The sequence below is a fragment of the Coniosporium apollinis genome (assembly GCF_000281105.1).
Source record: "Coniosporium apollinis CBS 100218 chromosome Unknown supercont1.5, whole genome shotgun sequence".
Taxonomy (NCBI): domain Eukaryota; kingdom Fungi; phylum Ascomycota; class Dothideomycetes; genus Coniosporium; species Coniosporium apollinis.
In genome coordinates this window covers 700,120-717,038 of record NW_006913267.1, presented here as the reverse complement: position 1 = coordinate 717,038, position 16,919 = coordinate 700,120, and the positions used below count along the sequence as shown (strand labels likewise).

The following is a 16,919-nucleotide window of genomic DNA, read 5'->3' as shown; positions in this document are numbered from 1 at the left end:
CAGTTATCAATTCCACATCTGGCATGCCAGTGGACACTATCATCTCTGCCAACCTCTCGTCTTTGCCCCAGTGCATGTGTTTCACACACTACAAAGCTACCTACCTACGTGCGTGCGAGCTTCGCCTTCTTCTCAAAGCACTCTTCGAGATCCACATGCACCCTTAACTCCTTCTCCGCCAAGACATCATACACCCTCCTCAACTCCTCAAACCCCATGACACTCCTCAGCAGCTTGAAAGCCAACATGACAAACCACTTACACCACGGCACCTCCCTCAGCCCCCTCAGCCACGTCTCTTTCGCCCTACCCAGATCCCCCGCGGTCTCAACCTCCCACCTAACCCACCACCCCCACAACGCCGCCGAATTCCTCCCCGCCCTCGAAGCCACAGCCCGCTCAAACAGCCGCCGCACAGAGTGCACAGTACTACCCAAATGCACGGGCCGGCGCATCTCGTTGCTGATAGCGAAGGCCCAGCCCACGACTGTTGAGTTTTTGGATGCTAGCGTGGGGGAGAGGGCCGCGCGGACGCGGTCGTCGAGGCGGAAGCGAGATTCGGTTTCGCGGAAGGCGGAGAGGAGGTGGGTGTTGTGTGGGAAGAGGCATATGCTGTTGGCGAGGGCGGTGCGGATGGTGGAGGGCTGGTAGGCTTTCGAGTGGGAGATGTGGGAGAGGAGAAGGTTTGTACGGTATTGGTGGAGGATTTCGGCGGCTGCGGAGGCGGATGGGTGGTTGGCTAGGGATGCTAGGGTCATATGGTAGGCGTTGAGTGCGGCGCGGAGGTCTGGTTTGCGGGTTAGTAATGCATGGGAATGCGAGCAGTTCTGAGAGTTTCCCTCCAGCACCTCCTTCGTATGAAAGGTGCACACGGCGTTCGAAAAGCGGTGAGACGAGGAAAGAAGGCAATCATATGCCACTCACCTGTATGATTCTGGTTTGAATGCGTTAGGTAGGAGAGGAGTGCTAACAGATCGGCATACAGCACGCCAAGGTGATAACGATGGGGGTTCGGGAGGTACCCATCACAGCCCTCGGAGAGTGTCGTTTTGATTTTGAGTAGAGTAGCTGGACTAGTTGGAACAACGCCGGCTTCGTGTACCGAATCGGTGGCGGAGGCTGTCGGGCTTGCGCCTGCGATGGAGAACATACGTTGTGTTGCTGCTGATACATCGCCGGAGCGGAGCGCCTCCCAGACCCAAGTATGCCACAGCAAGACCACGTCTCGTCTTGCATTCTCTTGTAAAGTCTTACTCATGCTGATCGCCGTTGAGAAAACCCGGTCTGCCACTGATGTGTTGCCGGCTCTTGCCTCGATCAGCGCATACGAGTTGTAAAGTCGGAGGCTGTTCGGCCGCTTCTTCAGCAGTGCTCTCGCGGCTTTGGCAGCGCCGGAGCGGAAATGGTGGCATTCGAAGGCAAGGTAGTATTCCGCAACGACATCGTCCTCGACAGTATACGCCAACCCCTTTAGTACTTGCTGCAGCCATCCAGGCGACATATCAGTCGTCATAGGATTGGAGAACAAGGAGTCCGTAGTGGATTGGAAATAAGGCATTGGCGCGTGCTCAGCGTGAGCTTCCAGCCGATCGTTCCTAAGAAACCGGTCAAGCCACCACGACTGGACTGTGCTTTGCCCTCGGTCAGGCAGTGGCGGAAAGTTACTGAATTTCAGAAAAGCCTGGATGAGCATCAGGGGTGACAATGTCGCGGGTGACCAAGCGAGATAGTCTTTGAGGTCCGAGAATAGTATGGTGTGGTATGGATCGTCTTCACCTGCTTCGTCTCCAATGCGCCCAGGAGTCTGGAGCGCCAGTATGCATGCCTCCTCCTTCCCTACAAAATCCCCAAAACAGTCGTCAGAGTCGACGTAAGTGTCCAATAGTATGACCACTGGCTCAAGTGGATCACCGCCCTTCTCATAGAAGGTACTCCAGCCTTGCCATGCGGGTTCGCCGATCCGCGGTACCTCGCTCTCCCAAAATTCCTCGAACGCGGCTAGACGTTCCTCTCTCTTCGCATGAAATAGCTCTTTCGGTCTAAAGAGATGGTACTCGAGCAAGGCTTGCCACAGCGCCGTAGCACGCTCGTGGTATCCGGCTTCCCGCATCATGGTTGAGAGGCGAAGTAAGACATATAGCGAAGCCTAGGTACAGGTAAAGGTCAGCGCCATGCATGTAGAACGGTTCTTCGCAAACGAAGAAACTAAGCGCGTGTTTGCGAGTGCGAGAGCTAAGGAACAGTACTCGGTATCTTCAGAGTCTTTATCTTGAAATAAGGGTCCAGTGAGGGGCTTACTTCGGCGATTCGATCCTGAACCTGTTGGTGCTGTGGTGTATCTGTTGATACCGCAGTACTCTTGTGCAGCACGTCATAAGACTCTGCCAGCGACGCGAGGCAGTCTTCGAAGGCTCTTCGGCACGTATCGTATTTGAACTCCACAAAATTCGTCTGTACGAAGTCTAAATACTTCATCCAGAGCTCTGCACTTTCAAGAGTACCTGCTTTGAGAAGTCAGCGTCACATAGATACAAGGCCTTTCGCAGTCTCGTGCCCGTAGGAGCACCGTCCTTGACATAAGGCGGTACGACATTGCCATCAAGCTTTCCAGAAGGTGAAACTAGGGGCAAAGGAACGCGGCATGTCACTCACCTTGGCAATTTGGGGTCATAGCACTCTGCTTCAGTATCGCTTTCCACTGCGCAGCCAGCTTCCTCGGTTCCTGGACCTTGCACGATTCCTCCATGAGGCCTAGCAATAGGCGCACGCGGTGCGGTTGAGATGCGCCGATTTCGCGTAGTGCTTCTTCGTACATGGAGATCTTGATATCAGCAAGGGCTCTTTGTTGGGAGTTGCTAAGCTCGATACCCGTATATGGATATGTTGAAATCTAGCCGCCATGTCAGTACCATCTCGCCTCGATATAGCAGATCATTAGCGGAGTTTACACTCCAGGCACATCATGCACCAGAAGGATCCGGAGGCATACAAAGTTCGGAGAGTACTCACATCTGCAACTCCTTGTCCAATGCGTATCATAGCTTCCTGGTGCTCGATGAGATCCAACCAAGCTTCTACGGTCCCTTCGGTCTTCGCCCGGCGAGACAGCTCGGAATTTCTGAGCCTTGCCTGAAGTTCTCCATCTCGTTGACTGCCTTGACCGGCGCCTGAAGAATCAGAGGCGTACTCAAAGTCTGAGTCGGGGTGGGGTCTGGTTGTAGTAGTCAGCATTGGTGTACTACAGAATGTTACACTCTCAGAGCCAATCGCTTTATTCAACTCCTCAACCCTGACGACTATTTTAATTAGAGGCGTATGAAGAGTATTGAAAATTGAATATAAGTTCAGGGCGCGCAATTCGACCTTCGGCATCTATCGCACGAAAGAGCGGCCGTAATCTCCGCCATCAACATCGGGACGCTTTCTCTTACAAGAGTGGCCTAGCAGCATCGGATTCTTCCAAACACTAGAAAGCGAGGAAGCAAACGAACTGACCTCCGATCCGGCTTCGCCTTACCCTCGATAGACCGGTAGTCTACCTCATTTCCAGGTGAACCAGGCCCTTCAGACCCGCGCTTCCTCTTCCTGCTGGATTGCAAGGGGACAAACTGGGCTTGGTGCAGGGGCTCGTCCTCCTGCTGGGAAGGCTTCACCAGACGAAGAGCCCGCTCTTCCTGTCTGCCTGGCTTTCCGAGCAAGTACCGCTCACTCCTACCTTTTGGCCGGCCATCAGTAATGACAATCGCTTTTTCTGTTGTGAGAGTTCTGTCGATCCGGTGGTCTGCTGGCAGGCCCAGAACGCTGCCGTAGCCGATGCGTCGATAGGGTGGTATGGAGTATCGATGAAGGCCGCCGTATGTTAGATTTGCTACATCCCCTTTCCTGTCGACTGTGAAGAGTTCGACGTCTTCGTCCCAAGGCACGGCCAATGGTTCCGGAGCTAAGGCTACAGCAAGATCTGACGGCCTGGCAGAGCTGCTTCTTCCATTCTTTGAGGCTGCATCTTCCTCGCGGTATCTTCGCCTGCGACGGCGCTCATCCTTATTCGTGTCACGGTCGGGATGCGTGTGTCTGCTCAAGCGCGAATGGTCCGCATCGTCGTTGCGAAGCTTCCTGCGACGATGCTCGCCAGTATAACCACGCTCATCTAGCTCTCCGGGCCGCCCTTCTCGCCTGGCATCGTCGCCATCACCGTGAGACCCTTTCCGCGCAGATGACCGAGCTTGCGAGGCCCGTCCGGCGTGTCCGTGGGGCAGGCCTGGTGTCTCGGTGGAGGTAGAGAGCGGTGGAGCGGGCGGCGCTTTTGGCCTGAAGCTCGCGAACTTTGGTACAGACTTCATCGTTTCATGTTCATCAGCGATCACTGTCGATTCAATGGCCTTCATTTGGAAATTAAGAGATGCGTACCTGGGATTTTTCGCTGTCCATCGAGGTCCACAAGAAGTCCGGCGGAGGTGACGGAGCTTGAGTATTCTGCCGCGGTTTGCCGCCTTTGACATCTGAAATCTTGGCAAAAAAGTTGCGCTGCAGAGCGACGAGAACGGCGAATTTTCTGTAATTCACATAGCAGTATATACGCCGCAAACCGCTCTCGCCGCTCCTCTCTACATGGACCAGGTGGCCACCTCACCTCTAATCCGCGCGTCGAAACCATGACATCCCTCCAGCGGCAGCTGGCCACCATCGCCGCGAGCAGCACCCACCAGCTCGACCTCAAGGCGCAAAAGGCGGCGCATGGCAAATCGCTGCTGTTTGAGCCTCGAGTAGCTGCGTCGCAGGACTTCAACACCATCTACCAGATATGCTGCGAAGGCTTCCAGGAGCTATGCATGCTCGACACGAGATTCGCCGCCTTCTCGCAGAATCTGTTCAGCGAGCAGAGTAAGAGCGAGGAGAGGACGCAGATGACAGCCGAGGAGAACAAAGAGCTCGACGCTGTGCTGGAGAGCTTCTTGGGACTCGTGGGGCCTAGGCTGCTGCTCAAGCCTGCGATTAAGGCTGTGGAATGGCTCGTGAGGCGCTTCCGGTAAGCGTGGTGGACCTTCGATATCAGTAAAGCGCTGCAGGGCGGACCGCTGACCTATTCTTTTTTCCGCAGCGTACACGAATACAACACAGACTTCGTCATTCTGACCTTCCTCCCTTATCACGCTACGCCCTTGTTCACGACCCTCCTCTCCATCCTACCGCGGAAAGTCTCGCCTACGTTCCGGTTCCTGCATCCTTACATGACTTCGCTCGCAACCCCTCCGCGGCAGACCATCATATACACGGCTACTAACACGAAAGAGTTCTTCACGGCCTTTAACACATACGTCCTGAAAGTCGCCAAGGCCGGTCACTACTCCCCAACACTGCTCTCCTTTTGGGCGAGCATAACCACTCAAGCCGTTGACGGACAACTCGAAGCCGCGCGCTCGGGTCGAGGCAACATACAACGGCACAGAGAGGAGGATTTACTTCTGCGGGTTTTGCCAATACTCAATGAAGCATTGGCGCTGAAGAAGATTCCGGAGCTGGTGACTGGTAGCTGTATGATCATGACGATTCTGGCTACCAAGGCGCACCTCGAAGACAAAGTCCTGAACGGTCTTATGGAGGCTCTTGTCGCAAGCTGGACTCAAACAACGCTGGACAGCTGTTTGGTGACTCTGTCTGTGCTTGCGCAAGAGAGGCAAGCTGCTAAGCTACCGAAGTCTGTCGTAAGGGCTCTACTTAAGACCGACGACTGTGGAACCAGGCTCGTTTTAATGGCGTCGAGATTTCCAGTCGGTAGACTTGCTTTTGGACTTCTCCTGGGAATCATCGACAAGCTCACAACTTCGAATCAAACAGACAACTTGGAGTTGGTGGCAACTGTATTAGAAGCTGGTCTTCTCAGTCCTCAGCAGACTTCCATAGTTATCAAGAGTCTCTTGTTGGCGATCGAACAGATGGACGAGAGCGCAGTAGCCACACCTCAGCTGCGGGATTCGTTGGCCAGCCTCCTTGTTCGGTTAAGCAGCGCATCCAGCACCCGTCAACTCATTCACGGCGTCATCGAGGAGCAAAAGATGGATCTCGATGCGATCGAGATGAGACTGAAGACAGTGATAAGAGCCCCCCAAGAGCTACCGGACACGTACAACGATGACGTGGAAATGGCTGAAGCCACAAGCGCTGAATCCATCGCCCCGTTCGAGCATTCGATCTCCTCACTTACGGGTCAACAAGCGAACGAGGCTTCGTTCCTTCAGCCTACCGATATTGCTCTCTTTCAGAGCCTATCTCAGGCATTCCTGAATGCAGTTGATTCGGATGAGCACCTGGAAAAGTTTGTTTCATTGCCGGTTCTATCGAAAGACAAAGCCCTTAATCGACCTACCTTTCTTAGCTTCTTCATTCGCATGTGGTGCGGGCCGTATCCCGCCCTCGCCCGGAGCGCAGCGTTACAGGTAGTAACAGCTTGGCTTTCTGCTCATCCCTCAGAGCAAGTGGACCTGCAGGCACTTGTACCCTACTTGATCAGCGCCTTAGCAGACTCTTCGGCGAGCGTTAGGCGCGCCGCAGCGGAATGCACACTGGCCTTGGCGCGCTCCTATAGAGACGGCGGCAAGGAGGGGAAGAAGCTATCGAGTAGGACTGTCTGGGGCTCGAAAGCCCTATATGGAAAGTCGACTGAGTCCACTTTCTGGCTTGATCCCGAGCAAGCAGCCAAGTTCCTTTCGAAAGTGCTAGTCCCCAGTTTGGAAGAGTGTGTCCTGGATGCCGAGCATATAAGCCAAATCGTTGGCACAGCACTCAGCGGAAAGACGCGACCCGGCGAGCATGTGTCGGCAATTGAGCTTAAGACTTCGCTCAGGTCGGCAGTGTGCACCTTTCTAAGCAGTCACTTCGCACACACTCCTTTGCTCACTGTACGCTTGCGCCTCATTCCCGTTCTTGGCCGCATGGGCAAGACAGGGACAAAACCGCGTGTAGACTTGCTGCTCCCGGCCTTGCGGCATTGGCTTACACTACCCAATGACGAAATTACAGCGCTCTGTCAAGCCGAGAACCTGGAGCCATCACAGGTTGACCGCGAGTTTCTACAGCTCATCAACGCCCGCGAGCATGAGTGGCTCCGGCTTCTGCAGTCCATCATGAGCGGTGAGCTGGCTGCAGGACGGCGGTGGATACATGAAGTCGCATTCGAGCGTACTAAAACATTATGGTCGTCGTTGAACTCTGGATTGAAGCAAGAGCTCGGCCAGTTTCTGCTTGACCTGTCACTTACTGGCACCAGCGATGCCACCACAGGTGACCGGTCACAAGAAGCCATGGATATCTTGCGGTCGGTTGATCTTACCACGGATGTCCTCTCAGCTTTTCTCGATGGCCTGCCCAGCGCTACCAACATGGTAGACCAACCGCCTGCTGCCAAGCGGCGCAGGACAAGCAAGGCAGACGCGGCCCGACCCATTGTCCATGATACGAACGCCATCAACGATGCTCTCAAAAGAATTACATTGGTGCTCGAGCTGGTCGAAAGCTCCTCGCCAGAGAAGCACTCACAACTTCTCCGTGGTCTTTTCCATATTCTCTCTGAACTCCAGCACTACAAGGCCCAAACCAGCTCCAGTCTGGTCTACTTGCAAAGCCTCGCCATCAGCTGTTTACTCTCCATCGTCGACAAACTCAAGCACGACCGTGCTGCGCAAGTCGATCGCTCAGTCATCCGTGCCGATCTTCTGGTCGAGTGCGTGAGGTCGACATCGAATCCACAAGTGCAGAACTCGGCTATCCTCCTCATCTCGAGCCTTGCCACTTGGGTACCCGACCTCGTGCTGCACAGCGTGATGCCGATCTTCACCTTCATGGGCACGACTCTGCTGCGACAAAGTGACGACTATTCGGCGCACGTGATTGACCAGACCATCTCTAGGGTGGTTCCTCCGCTTGTGGCATCCCTCAGAAAGCGGAATCAGGACTTGGTGTCCGGTGCCGCAGAGATTCTGCTGAGCTTCACTGCAGCCTACGAACATATTCCGCTACATCGAAGGCTGCCATTGTTTGTTCAGCTTACCAAGACCCTCGGGCCAGACGAGGCCTTGTTCGCAGTTATAGCCATGCTCGTGGACCGGTACTCTACTGACAACGGCGTGAAAAGCTTCGTCACGGAGCTCATGCGGTCGGTCGAGCCGTTGACCCAGCTGAGGACCACACGGAGATATCTTGATTTGATTGAAGACAGTCTCCGGCCCAAGCGCACCATGTCTGAGGTTATCCTCAGCTTCAACGAGAAGGATGCGAGCCAGACTGGAAGTGCCATTGTTCACATCACAAGAACTCTAGCTACCCTTGTCAAGGATCCACAGCTTCGAAGCAGGCTCAGCAGAACTCTTTCAAGGGATGATGCGGACGCCGCAGCCGTGCACCAGCTGTTCGCTGAGCTGCTTGAGAAGGCCATCCGGCTTCTGCAGAAGACTTCTCTACGTAGCGAGCTTAGGGATGCCTGCACCCAGGTGCTATCGAACCTGCTCGGACTGCTTCCAGTCGTGGACCTCATCAAGTCTGCTGAGACGCTGCTCAGCAAACCTGACGATGAGGTCCGACGAGTAGTGCTTGCATCCTTGTATGCTCCGATCCAACGGCTAGGGCAGGCAGACGAAAGAGCAAGAGAAGCAGTATTGCGGTTCTTACCGCGAGTCACCGACATCATAACAACATCGGCAGACATCAGCTTGAAGCGTACAGCAATCCTCTGTATCGACCGAATTGCAGAGAAGTTCGGCAAGAAAGACACCCCGCGAATCGCTTCAACGGCCGAGGTCGTCGTCGGTGAGCACGCGCTCGGTAGTCACGACGATGGACTACGCCGTGGTTCACTGCTCTGCCTCGCCACAGCCGTCGAGGTCATGCACCCAGACGAGTTCATCCCGCTCATGCCACTGGCGCTGCCCAAGGCTTTTGCATACCTCGAAGAAAGCATCAACGGTGGCGAGGAGAAAGAGCCTCTGCACAATGCTGTCTACGCTTTCATTTGCGCGATAGTCGAACATGTCCCATTCATGTTCTCTGGAACGCACTTGGACAAGACGTTGCAGCTTTCATACAGATCGGCTGTTGCGGACCTGAGTGAGGAGGCGGACGAGAGCCGACAACAGTTCTACAGGCTTGCGGTGAGACAGATAGATGCGAGGGAATCCTTCGCGGCGATTGAGCGCAACTGGGACGGTGCTGTGCGGGCGGGCTTTACGGTAAGATGTCTATGTTTTGATTGTGCTGTGGGATGTGTCGCTTATGCAGAACAGGCTCTGAAGGAGCAGATCGAGATGCTCAGCACGGCTCTCGCACGGCATCCGAAATCCGCCATTATCGGCAACTCGCAGACACTCTTCAGTCTGTTTCTGAAGGCCTTCGACCTGCGCCGCACCCGAGAGGTCGATGGTTTCATGGAAAAATACGACGACGATGTTCTGGCGGCGGCCGAGCACTTGATCAACGAATCCGCCATCGCGATGACCATGAAGCTCAACGACGCTGTATTCCGGCCGTTCTTCATAAGACTGGTCGACTGGGCTTCGAAGTCTTTGCCAAAGAAGGACGTCACAGGCAGACACCTGCGCGCGACGAGCTTGTTCGTGTTCCTCGGTGCCCTCTTCGACAAGCTCAAGGTATGTTTCCCGCCCTCAAGTTTTGTTTCCCGAGAGGATATCCTAATTTCCCCTAGTCAATCGTGACAAGTTACTCAATCTACATCCTCGACGTCGCCGCCGAGATCCTGCAGAACAACACGCCCGCCTCGGAGGAAACCCTCCTCATCTCCGTCCTAACTGCCCTCACCAAATCCTTCGAACACGACCAAGACGACTTCTGGCAATCCCCCCACCATTTCTCTGCTGTCTGCGCCCCGCTCCTAGCCCAACTCGCCCACGCCCCCGAAAACCCCAGCTACACAATTACCCACGTCATCCCCACACTCACCGCCTTCGCCACAGCCGCGAGTTCAGCAGAACACCACAAGACGCTCAACGCCGGCCTGCTCAAACTTCTCCGCCACGAGGAAGCGGGCGTGAGACTAGCGGCGGTTGAGGCGCAGAGAGCGCTCACGGAGAGGCTTGGGGAGGATTGGTTGGTGTTGCTGCAGGAGATGCTGCCGTTCATCAGTGAGGTCATGGAGGATGATGATGAGGGCGTGGAGAGGGAGACGTTGAGGTGGATTAAGGGGATTGAGGAGATTCTGGGGGAGAGTTTGGAGGGGATGTTGTTGTAGGCTTGAGTGGGAGGAGGGCGTTGGTGGGGTTGGGGGGAAGGGGTAGGGTGGGTTGCTGTGAGTTGGTGTTGATGGAGCTTACGCGTGTCATGGTTTCAGATGTAAGACTGTAAATAATGTCAATCTGGGTGTCAGGCGGCAAGTTCGCGTGGGTCCGTGGAACCGTCGTGGAAGCCTTGTATTTGTCTTGAACATCGAGGATCCGTGAATGTGAGCAGAAAGCCGCATTCTGCGCCTGGTAGGGTAGGGAAGATAGAGCTTACCAACGACGTATGGTGGATATAAGCAGAATAGGACAGATTGAGTTAGATTATGTCGGGCATGAGTGTGTTCCGGGGGAGGGGTTGTGGGTGAGAAACATTGCTTGATGACACACTAGTGACCTTGGCTCCATATCAGGATACTTCAACTACACCGCCAACTTTTCGAAGCCCTTTTGATACAGAAACGAAACAATTTTGAACGAACCGTAACGCTAACAAGCCCCAGATGTCTCCCGTGACACGCCATAGGTGTACATGCAAAAGTACACCCTGTGTCTATACCATCCCTAGCTACACTTACGGCACATCTCCGCTATGAGGTGGGATTGCGCCTCATGTTGGGCACGTCCGCAGAAAACTCACAGCGCGAGGGCGATGAGGCCCCTTCTTTGTCTCCGCCTCCACCTCCGCCTCCTCCACGTCACTACCAGCCGGCCTTGCCAGCTCCGCCGCCATCAGCAACCCCATCACAATCAGCGTAGCCAACCAGTCATTGACCACCTCCACAGTCTGCGGCACCATCTGCACCACAAAGTCGCCCTTTGAATCCTCCTCCACCAAAGCCGTAGCCCGGGCCAAAAGGTCCCCGTACGCCTCATCGAAGCTGGCTTCGCGCTCCTCAAACCCCTCAATCGCGCGCCAGACAGCCTGTAGCAGCAGCGCCATGCCGCGCGGGGTCGCTGAGTTGCCCCGCGGGCTTGAGGCCAGCGAGCTGTACATGTAGGTCGCGGCGTACAGCTCCTCGCGGTGGTGGCGGACGACACTCGAACCGTGCCACTGCACGCGCGCGCTGAAGCCAAGCTCGTCGCGGCGTGCTGCGTCCGCCCATGCGTGGCGGAATGTCAGGAGTTCGTTCCACCGCCCGCTAGCTATCTGCTCGACCGTAGGCGTCTGGATTGGCCGGAGTACACAACGGCACATGGGACAGTTGGGCGCTTTGTACGCTCGCACACAGCCGTCAGCCCATGAGCAGATACAGTGCCGGCAAAAGGCATGGCCGCAGTGGATCTGGATCGGCAGGGTGAGCATCGAGAAGGCGTCGCCGCATACGCTGCAGCCGCCGTCTGAGCCGGGCATGAGGGCTGCAGGCACAGGCTGGAAGCAGCCCTCGAATGTCTCGAATACTTCGTCTTCCTCATTGTCCTCGTCCTGGTCATACTCATCGTCGTCGTCATCATCATCGATGTCTGTTGCACGCATCCCTCTGAACTCGTGCTCGCCGGCGTCGATGTTGTAGCTATTGCCGCTATCCCAGATGTCGAATGGTACGTCATTCTCCAAGGTAAAGTACGGCGCGTATTCCAAATCATCGGCCAGCAAGGGCCCAATTTCGCTCGATGTGTCGTCCGAGTCGTCGTCTTCAAAGTCGGAAGCGTCACCTAGTAAGGACGGATCGATGCCTACAGGCCCATTGAAGCCGTCGGCGTCTTCATCATCCTCAGCATCGATGATCCAGCCTTCGGTTTCTGAGACTGGAGGCTCTGGCTCTTCGGCGGTGAGCGGCTGCCCGCTCGTTTCTTGTCCAGATGTGGCTTCAGTCACCTCACGAAGAGGCGCGACAAGTGCATTCTCGGCGGCGGGAACGTCCGTAGGTTCTACGGAGGCGAGGTGGCGGTCGTCCTCGCGGGTCTTAGAAGCCTCCATGGTCTTGGCGGTGGAAGTGGATGATGGAGATTTCGTGTTTGAGAAAGGGTGAGTGAGTGATGCAGAACAACGTAGGTATACAGCGTGGCTTTGAGTATATATTGGACTGAGATCACTAGACTGAAGAACAAGCATGATGGGAAGGAAGCGGACTATATATACTTAGCACACTGGCGATGTGTGGTCGACCTTGCCTCGAAGCAGCTAGGGCGTCATGTCAGAGCGGTACTGTCTGAGCGAGAGGATAGGGTGTTCAGCTTGCCCAGCGATCCAGCGGACGGGAGGCCAAACCTTAAAGTTGGCGAGGCTTGGTAGAGCGAGAAATCAGAACTGTGGTTGAGAGGTACGGAACGCACCAGGCCTCTCTGTCCTAGACACACGTGCTGGTTCTGAACATCAACACCCTCTTGTGCTTCTGAACGAGCCCCGCTTTCAGCTTCTCCACATGTTGCGTGAGTACACTGAAGATCCCTATAAGCCAGATACACCGCGTTCCGAAAAACTGCGAGAGCCGGCGGAAATTCTTCTCGATGCATCGCCTGACATCTTTCTTGCCTGTAAACGACTAGTCGAAAAACTGAGTGTGCTGCATTTGACTGTGGTTGAAGCCTTCGCTAGCCCACAGAACCACCTTTGACAAGCAACGTACCGGAACGCCACCCACAATATATACACACCATCAACATATTTTGACCCCACAACACTCCACACTCGCACCGTTTACCTCGGCGTCGCGATCAAAATACAACGCAATCATTTCCCTGACAAAGGCCTTATCAGCCTCACTCCACATATCCAGCCCCATCTTCACAAGATCCTCCCTCGTTACAACCACTCTATCACCCTCATCATCCTCGCCAGCCGCCTCGATAATCTCAGCCAAGTCGCCAACAAGGAGCGCAGTAATGCGGTGGAACGAGGCGATAACAGACGCATGCGGCGCAGCATAGACACCCGATGGTTCTGGTGGGACTCCCTCGCCACTAGATTGCGCCCGAAGCTCGAAGTCAAAAGCATCGCACACGAGTTCTCGGTCGCACTCTGCTTCCTGGGCCGCCAGGACGTCCTCCTCGCCCGCCGAGGCCCACCACATGAAGCTTGTGTAGGCGACTGCGGACCAGCTTACTGGCTCCACGAGGCTGTCGTCAACGAGTGTGTCGGTCTCGGGCGCGGGAGACTCGTTGCTTGTTTTCGGAAGGAGGGTTGCGCGGTCGCCGTTGTCGGTGTCGGCCTCGGGGTCGCGCGGCTCCTCCCGGTCCGTGCTGTTTCGTGGAAAGCGGGCCAGTTCGTCGGCGAGGAGCTTGTAGCGGCGGGCGTCGCGCTGTGTAGCTTTTATCGCGGTTCCTTTTGAGTCGCGGATCTTTGGCCAGCGCTTGTCGGTGGGAGTGTGGTCTGTGATGGGAGGGATTTCGACGAGGATGTCGTAGAGATTCGGCTTTGTGGCGAGTACTTCGTCGGTCGTGCATGCTACCCAACCGAAGGGAGTATCGTCTTCTACGTGGTAGGGAGATTCGACGGTTTTGAGCTCGTCCTGCAAGAGTGGTATGTCGTGGACGCCGATGGAGAAGAAGGGGCGCAGGCGGTGGTAGGATTCGTTATGGGAGGGAAGAAGATGGGCGGAAGATAAAGGTATGGATGACAGAACGGAAAGGATGTAGACTGAGGTCGGCAGTCAGCATAGTCGCGTCAAGAGAGTTCAGTATTTGAGGCCGGCAAACCATATTCACATGCCAGTCGAACCGGCGGCGAAATAACGAGAAGTATGCGCTTGCGAAGTAGTGCGGCTCTGTGTAACGGATATATCAATGGGCCAAAAGCGTCTATGAAGCGTAATATGGACAGCGCAGGATGGGTTGGCGGTAGCGATGGCGTCGAGCCCGGCGAAGTAGTGGCGATGGACATCCCTCTGCTTCTGCCTCTGACCTGGGAGGGTGCCTGAGCAGAGGAATGTGACCTGAGTTCCGTAGGCAAAGACGGCAATGCGTTGGACGTCGCTGTCCCATTTTCGCTCCTTGAGCGGTGCTCTTCCCAGTACTCCTCCAAAGGCTTAACCTTGGTAACATCGTCGACTAGCTGTGCTGCCAGCTGCTGCAGGTCCTGGGCGTGCAGCCAGCTTCTGCCCAGTCTTCCATAGCTCAATGGCACTAGGATTCCAACAGCGATCAAATGCGCATTGCGCTCCGACTCCGATGCTGGCCGGTTGATGAAGGCGCTGAGCCCGGCGTACTGCTGGTGGACAAAGTACACGAGGTCCTCTTTGACATTGTGAAGGCCTGAAGGCAAGCTCTTGAACTCGACTACACCCTCAAGCTGAAGGCCATGGATTGAGCGCTTCCAAGCGATTGTGTAGCCGACCTTTAGATCGAACCGGATAAGGAAGAGCGCGGCGAGCGGCGGGAGCTCCTCAGGCTCGGCTGTGGGTGGTTTGCCTGCTTTGTTCGCAGCTGCGTCTTCGTCACCAGGACCAGCCATCTTCGAGAGATTTCATTGCACAATGCGATGCGCTCGGGTGCAATGGCAAGATATCGACAGCACAGTACGGATGAATCTTGAAGGACGGAAGTCGCACGAGAGCCGGCTGCCTTTGGAGCGGGGCATGTCCGTCGGTGGGGACAGCCGCAGAGCCGCACCTTGTTTCTTCGTCTGTCCTGCAAGTGCATACAACCTGGTAAGAGTAAACAATCAAGGTTTCAAACAATTGAAAGCAGTCGTATTGCACATCCGTCCTCATGTGACTACTACACTGCGTGGCGGGTGTCCCTCTGAAGCGGCTGACAGATTCCCATTATCCGAAGTCTAGCTGCCGCAGCAAGGTAAGACGATCAGCAATATGATCAGGATGCGTGCTTGGGAGCGGAAAGAAACATCGGCCAAGCATCAACAACTAGGTCCATGGCTAAAGGAGCTGCTGTCGCTATGTTCAAGTTGCATCTCGATGACTTCCGCTAATGTAGAGGAAACAGTGGAGTGCCAGAGTAAGTGTATTTGTAGCTAACTCTGGCTTGGAGCATGATGCTATGTGCGGATAAGCCCGGCCATTGAACGAGGTTGACCAAATGCTGACCAAGGCTCTGAAACCCGTTGTTCCGTTAAGAAAGCAATGAAAACGCAAGAAATAAATCACAACAACGCCCATGCCCGACCTTCAATCTTCGAACAGGTCTCGCTCCCGCTCCTCACGTCGGGGCGGAGTACTCCGAAGTCGCTAGCGGCAGCTCATTCGCTTCGTATCGAATCTTCCCATCACTTTTGTGTAGTCGACTTGACTCCCTGCTGAAGTTTCCCGACTGCCTTGTGGCCATTGCTCTTTGCGTTGCTGGCCTGCAGAGGCTTGGATTTTGCCATGCTCTTTCCAGGGTTGGAAGACCCAGCAACGTCGACGTAGTGCTTCGCATTTTCTGTGATCATGTTAGTGAGTTTCTTGGTCGTGCTGTTGTGCCGTCTGACTCACGGGCACGGCTTGTCCAGCCAGTAGAAGACGTGGTGTAGTTGTATGAAGCGCCGCGAGCCTTACGTTGGAGGGACATCTGTTTCTTCTGGTGAAGAGCCTCGTTCAGCGCTTGAACCTTTGGGAATCGGCCTATCATCGCGACCATCATGGTGTGGTCCTCTTCCGCGATGAATCCCTGAGCTTGCAGATGAGGGATGGAGTGGAGCATGCGATGGACAATCCCGTGCTCAGCGGGGAAGGTGGTGCAAATCAGTTTGATCTCGGCCATATCCAGAGGGTGGAACGTGATCCATTCCAGGATGGCTTGGCGGATAGTGTGGAGGCTTCGCGGAAACTCAAGCTTTTCGACAACTTCGTAGACCTTGATGTAGTACTCTAATGTCTCTTCAGCAGGAAGTCGAAGAAGCGCGGGGTTGGCGACGTCCGCGTTGTCGTCCATGTATTTCAGGACGACCCCGGCCTCCTTTTCGCCAGCCGCTCGGAGCTCGAGGCGCAAAGCGCCTGCTTGGAGACTGCCACCCGGACGTTCAATGCACTGGCGGGCATATGAAGAGTAACGGGTCAAACCCTTGGTTGTTGCGGTCATGGAGAAGATCGTTTGCGCCTTTCCTCCTTTCTTCTGGAAGAAGACGTTCGTCATGGGCCTACGGTTTCCAGCGCGCTGACGAACAGAGGGCTTCTTGGTGCGAGGGGATCCGGGGGTGTAGTCGGCCGAGACGAGCGTTGTGACCGATGGAGCAGACATTTCTTGAGTTGCACCCGATGAGGATGTCACAGGCGACTTCGAAGGCTCTGGATTTGACATGATTGTCGTGGCGATAATGAACCAGAACAAGATGAAAGTGTTAATTGGGGCAGAAGAATGGTATGAAGTGGAGTGGTGTGATCGAGGTCCGATATGAGTGGAAAGGTAGGTAGAGAAGTGGATGAAGAAGAAACGAAGAGGAGGAAGGAAGGAATGGGAGCGCCTTAAGTAGGCTACGTTCTGCAGGGTCGCGGCGGCATCACGACACTTCACCGCGTTGCCCCCTGGTGACGTGCCTCGGGGGCGTGATATCAGGACGGCAAGGTGTATGTGAATTATCCGCTTCAACGGCCGCGCCCGCAAGTAACCTCCCGCAGTGAAGCCGCTTTCACATCAGAACTGCAGCCGATTGGTCGCGTATCAGCGTGGTTGGGGGTTCGCCGAGCTTAACTGTTACTCTGAAGTGCGGAAAGTTGGCTGGCACCTTGCGTGAAGTCGGAACAATGCTCGTCCTGATCTGTGCGTCGGTCATCGTGACTTCTCCACATGCACGGCCTGCACGACTGAGTGAATGAGAGGGGC

At 55.2% G+C, this 16,919-nt stretch overlaps 5 protein-coding genes across 5 annotated transcripts; 1 reads left to right on the top strand and 4 right to left on the bottom strand.

Moving 5' to 3' along the window:
• Nucleotides 1-104: 104 nt before the first annotated feature.
• Nucleotides 105-4,340, bottom strand: W97_01596 (uncharacterized protein; the record flags this gene model as incomplete). The annotated part of the gene is made up of 6 exons (XM_007779501.1): nt 105-787; nt 925-2,146; nt 2,350-2,501; nt 2,677-2,860; nt 3,010-3,211; nt 3,496-4,340. 6 exons carry the CDS (start codon nt 4,338-4,340, stop codon nt 105-107), a joined length of 3,288 nt encoding a protein of 1,095 aa, XP_007777691.1.
• Nucleotides 4,341-4,652: 312 nt separating this feature from the next.
• On the top strand, nt 4,653-10,234 carry W97_01595 (uncharacterized protein; the record flags this gene model as incomplete). The annotated part of the gene is made up of 4 exons (XM_007779500.1): nt 4,653-5,026; nt 5,099-9,218; nt 9,273-9,635; nt 9,692-10,234. The coding sequence occupies 4 exons, from the start codon at nt 4,653-4,655 to the stop codon at nt 10,232-10,234; spliced, it is 5,400 nt and encodes a 1,799-aa protein (XP_007777690.1).
• A 596-nt stretch (nt 10,235-10,830) lies between these two features.
• On the bottom strand, nt 10,831-12,141 carry W97_01594 (uncharacterized protein; the record flags this gene model as incomplete). The annotated part of the gene is made up of 1 exon (XM_007779499.1): nt 10,831-12,141. The coding sequence occupies one exon, from the start codon at nt 12,139-12,141 to the stop codon at nt 10,831-10,833; it is 1,311 nt and encodes a 436-aa protein (XP_007777689.1).
• Nucleotides 12,142-12,820: 679 nt separating this feature from the next.
• W97_01593 (uncharacterized protein) lies at nt 12,821-14,613 on the bottom strand (the record flags this gene model as incomplete). Its single annotated transcript, XM_007779498.1, has 2 exons — nt 12,821-13,800; nt 13,860-14,613. 2 exons carry the CDS (start codon nt 14,611-14,613, stop codon nt 12,821-12,823), a joined length of 1,734 nt encoding a protein of 577 aa, XP_007777688.1.
• Nucleotides 14,614-15,384: 771 nt separating this feature from the next.
• Nucleotides 15,385-16,337, bottom strand: W97_01592 (uncharacterized protein; the record flags this gene model as incomplete). Its single annotated transcript, XM_007779497.1, has 2 exons — nt 15,385-15,539; nt 15,593-16,337. 2 exons carry the CDS (start codon nt 16,335-16,337, stop codon nt 15,385-15,387), a joined length of 900 nt encoding a protein of 299 aa, XP_007777687.1.
• Between the last annotated feature and the right edge of the window lie 582 nt (nt 16,338-16,919).